The sequence below is a fragment of the Ictalurus furcatus genome, chromosome 11 (assembly GCF_023375685.1).
Source record: "Ictalurus furcatus strain D&B chromosome 11, Billie_1.0, whole genome shotgun sequence".
NCBI lineage: Eukaryota > Metazoa > Chordata > Actinopteri > Siluriformes > Ictaluridae > Ictalurus > Ictalurus furcatus.
The window spans coordinates 19,084,477-19,090,853 of NC_071265.1; the positions used below are offsets into that span (position 1 = coordinate 19,084,477).

Sequence of the window (6,377 nt, forward strand, 5' to 3'; positions counted from 1 at the left end):
TGAATAATAATAATAATAATAATAATAATAATAATAATAATAAATAGAGAATATGTCTAGAAATGTAAATTAAAGTTACTTTCATTAAAGCCCACCAGATAGCACTGTTGTTTTCTTGTGTGTTTTTAGGACTCTGAAACTCGTTAATAAGTCAGTTTTAACTGAAGAATATTGTGTGACAAAAGCAACAACAATAATAATAATAATAATAAAGCGGTTCACATTCAGGCAGTAAGGCATCTGAGCTAATTAGCACAGGCTTCTCTTGGTGTATGACAGATAATATGCCCCACACCGGAAATTAATGCCACCAGATAGCACTGTTGACTTCGTGTGGTTTTTGATGACTGAAACTGAAGTCCGTTTTTTTTTTTTTAAATCTGCAGAGTATAGTTTGGCAGGCCCAGCATTCACCCAACCCCTAAAGGGTTTGTAATAATAATAATAATAACAATAAAACAATAATAATACTAGTTATAATTAATAATAATAATAATAATAGTTATAATTAATAATAATAATAGGGATATATAAATACTCGTGGCCTCTCAGGTATTTTATTTTTAAACATCGTGCTCTAATACTCTGCTAGTGATCTTACTTATCTTCAGTGTCTTTCCGGAAGAGTCCGAAATAAGATGCAGGCCAATCAGCGTGCAGGTGGGCGGAGCTTCTGGCCAGCGAAAGTTCTTTAGAATGATTGGTTGAGGAGGACCGCTAGCTGGAGCAGGTTACTGTACCGCAGCACCGAGCTCTGATCAGAACATCCTCCGATCTGCTTCAAGACCCTGCAAATAAAAGGATTCAGTCTAGTTAACTTCTTTTTACTAGTCGTCTAGATAGCACAGGAAAAGATGCTGGCATGCACAGAGATGATCACAATGTGTCTTCAGTCAGCGAAGCGAGATTATCTCCGCTCCGAACAAGAGCAGCAGCTGCAGCACAACCACGGACTTTCCATTTTTCACGACGTAAGTACATCCTTTACAAACAGCGTTATTTATCCAGTGCTTTTTGCACAGTCATTAAATGATATTGGCTGGAGGCTGGGATAACAGCTTGTCAGACATCATGACAGACGCCTCTGGTTCTCTGAAAACACGAGTCTGTATAATGACCTACACGCTGAGTGCATTTGCTGCATAAACATAAACATAAACATAAACACGTAAATTACATGGCTGGTAATTATTCACAATACTCCTATGATGACCAGTGTGAATTCAGGAACTTGGGAGGTAGAAGGTATCGAAATCTAAAACCACAGTGAGATCAAATGTTACATATTTGTTTTTATTGATAAGAATAATAGTGCTTAGACTTTCTGTTATATCACATTTCTGGACCACAGTGAATGTGCGGTTATTGATCTGTATTACAGACAAGTCAATCAATCAATCAATCAATCAAAAAAGCAGTACAGAGTATCATGAGTGACAGGGAGGTCTTGAATTTGAAGTCAACAAGCCATTTTTGAGATGGTTTTTGTTGCTTTTCCTTGAGCCAAGTAGGATGTTGCCAATTCATTCAAGCCAATTTTTTCTGTTCTTTTCTTATTAGATTGAATAGAAATTTGAATATATTACCAATTTCACCTCATTTGTCTTGCCACTGTATGCAGAGTGATGCACAGTGCTGATGGTGTTAAAGCTTCATGCAGGAAAAAGGTGCAGATGTTCTCTCTGCATGGTTAAGTAAGCTCCTGTAGAGGGGTCTGAAAGCTGCATGCCTGTGTGTGTGTGTGTGTGTGTGTGTGTCACACTGGCAGATTTGGGAAGAGAAGATCTGGGGGATGAGGTTGCAAACAGACACACAAAGCACAAAATCCAGTTTTTCCTCTACAGTTGCAAGCCTTCAGTTTCTCGCTTCTCTGTTCTGTCTATTCCAAGCTCATGCTTGTACAGGCAACAGAATGAAATGTTTGATGAGTCAGGATGGTCTTAATATGCATGTCGTGACTTGGAGCAAAGTGAATGATACTCCTTTTTAGCCCACCATAATATACAGTCCTCTTCGAAACTATTGGAACGGCAAGGCAGATTAATTTCTTTGTGCTATACACCAAAAACATTTGGGTTTGAGATCAAACGTTGGATATGAGACGAGAGTTTAGGATTTCAGGTTTTATTTCCTGGTATTTACATCTAGATGCGTTAAACAACATAAAACATACAACCTTTTGTATCAGACCACCCAATTTTAAGGAGAGCAAAAGTATAGGAACAGATAAGTCTTGAATAAATTAAACTAAATAACACTTAATATTTGTTGCATATCCCTTGCTTATAATAACTGCATCAAGCCTGCACTCTCTCACTGATATCACCAAACTGTTGGTTTCTTCTTTTGTGATGCTGTTCCAGGCTTTTACCACAGCCTCTTTTAGTTGTTGTTTGTTTCAGGGGGTTTCTCCCTTCAGTTTCCTCTTCAGGAGGTAAAATGCTGCTCAATTGGGTTTAGGTCTGGTGATTGAAACTGCCAGTCTAAAACCTTCTACTTTTCCCCCTGATGAAGTCCATTGTTCAGTTGGCAGTCTTTTTTGGATCATTGTCTTGCTGCATGTTAAAGTTCCTCCTGATTAATTTGGATGCATTTCTCTGTAAATTGGCAGGCACGGTGTTCCTGTAAACTTCTGAATTCATACTGCTGTTATCATCATGAGTTACTGCATGGCCTCTATATTTCTGCTCTCGAAGTCTTCTTCAAATGGTGGATTGTGATACCGTCACCCCTGCTCTGTGGAGGCTGTTGGTGATGTCACTGACTGTTGTTTTGGGGTTTTTCTTCACAGCTCTCACAATGTTTCTGTCATCAGCTGTTGTTTTCATTAGCGACCCATTCGGTGTCTGTTACTCAGTGGACCAGTGGTCTGTTTCTTTTTCAGGACATTCCAAATTGTTGTACTGGCTATGCACAGTGCTTGTGCAATGGCTCTGGTAGATTTTCCCTCTTTTATCAGCTTCAAAATGGCTTGCTTTTCTCCTATAGACAGCTCTCTGATCTTCATGTTGGATTATCCTTTTAAACAAAAAAAGATCTTCACAGGGGAAACCGAAGGCTAAAACCAAGAGTAGATGTTTAGAGCTATTTATTGTTTAAACAATCTATCTAACAGGGCATGCCTTTAACAAGAAACACCATTAGTAACATGTACGTATATATTTTTGCTTGCCTACGAATTGGGTGGTCTGATACAAAATGTGCTATGTTCTACGTCGCTTAACACACCTACATATAAATACTAGGAAAGAAAAGCTGAAATTCTAAACTCTCTTCTCATATTTAACTATTGATCTCAAACCCAAATGTCTTCAGAGTATATGGAAAAAAAAGCAATTGAATTGGCCAATTTCACAGGGGACTGTATTTCATGTACCAGGGAGAATGGTATTGCTCCTCAAACATACTTACTGTATAATCCTTAAGCTTTAACAGGCTTCTTTTGTTGGTGAGCACTGTCATTAAAGCTGACATGGACTCTACATGTTTGTGCAAAACCATTTTAGATCCACCAGAGTGTCGTCTGAACCCATGCTTCAGTAGAAGAGACCTTTTGTACAAAGTAGCTAACATGGTCAATATCTCAGATTTGTTTGCATTTAAATAGGGACCTAGAAATAGTACAGAATCTTGAAACTAAATATTCAAGATATTGAACATTTACTTTTTTTGTTTCTATTTTTTTTTTTTTATCCAGGTTTTCGATGTGGTCTCAGACTTTTGAACCCCACTGTAGATTTGTCTTTCAATAATCTGCACTGTTAACTTGTTCATTTCAGACTTGTGGAGTTAATCCAGCACTTTATTAATTGAGTTATTGATTATGTACTAGGCTGTGGATTCAACCACAGGTTTGAAAGTAAGCTTGAAGAAACATTTCTGAATTGCCTGGTTGTCTAAGTGGCCCCATGCATGACAAGAAGCTCAGGTCAAATCAATTAATTTCTTATTTACACCACTGAGTAGATGGGATTATGCTATTTAACAGTCCAGAGAGGCTATTCCCATCCTCCCTATTCATTGCTTACAAACCTCCAATTTATGCCATGCCCCCTAGCAAAACACAGCCAGATTAAGTTAAGGCATGGACTATAAAATCAGAAATACATTATAAATGGAAAATTAATTTCACAATTCCCTCCAAATGACAGACAGACAAACCATTTAGAGGGAAATGAACAACATGACCTGATAATAAAATATTTAATTCGATTAGACAAACAGCTCCCAAATGCAGTGAGAGCTTAGTGCTCTTTGTAAATGGCATGAGTTTTTGCATGGTAGAGGTGTCCACAAACTGAAGTGTTAGTCAGTATCATTACTTTGATCTCACTTTCACTGCTTGAGGCTAATAATGTTCTGCTCCATAATTCCAAATCTCTAAAGGTAGCTGATGGTAAAAGAGAACCCAGGAACTGTTTAAGGTCTTGCAGTTATTTTTAGTAGGGCTGCATAATACAGATAAAATATTATATTGCTCTTATATTCCCTTATGTTGCTTTGTAATATATTCAAATAAACAAATAAACCCATGAGTCAAAGTTAATTGGTGGCTACATGCCCACATTATGCATTGAGCATTGTAGTGTTTATTTTTCATTAGAAACGTTTGGTACTGTGGACAGTTTTGTAATTAGACAAATGATGCAAAGCCTATGTCATTCAAGTGAGAATCGCAAAGCATTTAACAATTTTGTGTAGTAATTTGTGTAATAAAACACAACTGGGCATGTTGTTATAATCAATTGTTGTTTGTTGAAAATAATCAATGATGGAGCAGTGTGATGCAAAGTTGATTATTTTCCTTTCATTATCATCCCAAAGTGATTTATTCCACTTATACCACAGGAATTAGCCAACAATTCAAATTTTTCTTTATCAGTGGATGACACATCATATGCATTACATATCCTCCAGGATTACGATATTTTGCGATCACAGAAATGAAGCAAAATCAAGCAAACGTGACAAATTTCAGGGGAGCTTGCAATTTTTCAAAATGACTGCAGATTTTCCACAGATTTGGGCCATGTGATCACAACACGCTTTCAGCCAAAGCCTTCTTTGATTCATGTGCATTGAAAAAGCTGCAGCAAAATCAAGCATTTTTGGCCGTAACAGTCACAAAAAAATCCTGTATGGACTGATGTTATTTGTTTATAGTTACATCTAATGTTATGGAATGCCCATGAAACAAGTTGGTTCCTGTTAACACATATTCTAGCTGTTACGTAATGTAATTTTCTCCCAATATGTAAGTAAGTAAGTAAGTAAGTAAGTAAAATTTATTTATATAGCACGTTTCACACAGCAAAGCTGACCAAAGTGCTGCACAGAGTAAGGAAAGTAACATAGAAACAGAATTAGACCAAATAAAAACAGACAATAGACAATAGAAAAAAATGATTAAAAATTTGTTTAAACAATTAAAAATTTGATCAAAAAGCCTGGCAGAAGAGATATGTTTTAAGCCTATTTTTAAAAGTGGTAATAGAAGGTGCAAGGCGGATGTCCAGTGGCAGCTGATTCCATAGACGGGGCAGCAACAGCAAAAGCTCTATCCCCCTTTGTTTTTAACCGGGAACGAGGGACATGCAAAAGAAACCTATCAGAAGATCTTAGACATCTGGATATGGTTATTTTACGCATCCCCACCCATTAGCAGCTCTCCCTATCACATGCCAGCTACGAACCGGGGTGGGTGAAGGTTGGCATGTACTTCCTTTGAGACACATGAAGCCAGCCATCGCATTTTTTGTCATGCTACGTCACATGACAACTAAGCACAGTTGGTGGAAAATGCTAACTGCACTCTACCATAGACATGAGCGCCCACTCAGAGAGAGAGAACAGCCAATTTTGCTCTCTTGGACTCTCGGTTGCAGATGGTTGTGGCATTGTCAGGATTCAGACTTTCAATCTGTTGATGATAGGGTGAATGCATCGCTGTTGTTTCACTCTGGAACCTAAACATTGCCATGTTACAGAGAAATTGCAAAACTCCTCTGTCAGGAATGTAATGGAAAACTTAAAGGAACAGCTTAATCTCTGTTAAGCGCTGACACTGGAGACTCCTTCCATAAATAAATAAACGTCTCCTGTCAGAAAACTTCACCATATCAAAAATGATCAAAAAATAATTTTCTTAAATTTGTTTTTATTTGTTAAACCACAATGTGTTTATTATTAGGCTTAGATTACGTGGAGCATCCGCCGTATGCATCCATGTGAACGAGCTGTTACTATAAAAATGATAACATATAAGAACAAGCACATAAAAAAAACTCTGATTGGCCTTGCAGTCAGCACTATTGTTAGAGCTGCTGTTATAGAAAATTAATCAACACCTTCTGGCCAGTCAGAATAGAGAACTCAAC

At 37.4% G+C, this 6,377-nt stretch overlaps 1 protein-coding gene across 1 annotated transcript in view; it reads left to right on the forward strand.

The window, feature by feature from the left end:
• The first annotated feature begins 624 nt into the window (after window positions 1-624).
• Window positions 625-6,377, forward strand: part of necab3 (N-terminal EF-hand calcium binding protein 3) — a 57,269-nt gene continuing 51,516 nt past the window's right edge. Inside the window, exon 1 of the mRNA XM_053636326.1 lies at window positions 625-971. Coding sequence (XP_053492301.1) covers window positions 855-971 — 117 coding nt within the window. The 5' untranslated portion in view covers window positions 625-854. The remainder of the gene's footprint in view (window positions 972-6,377) is intronic.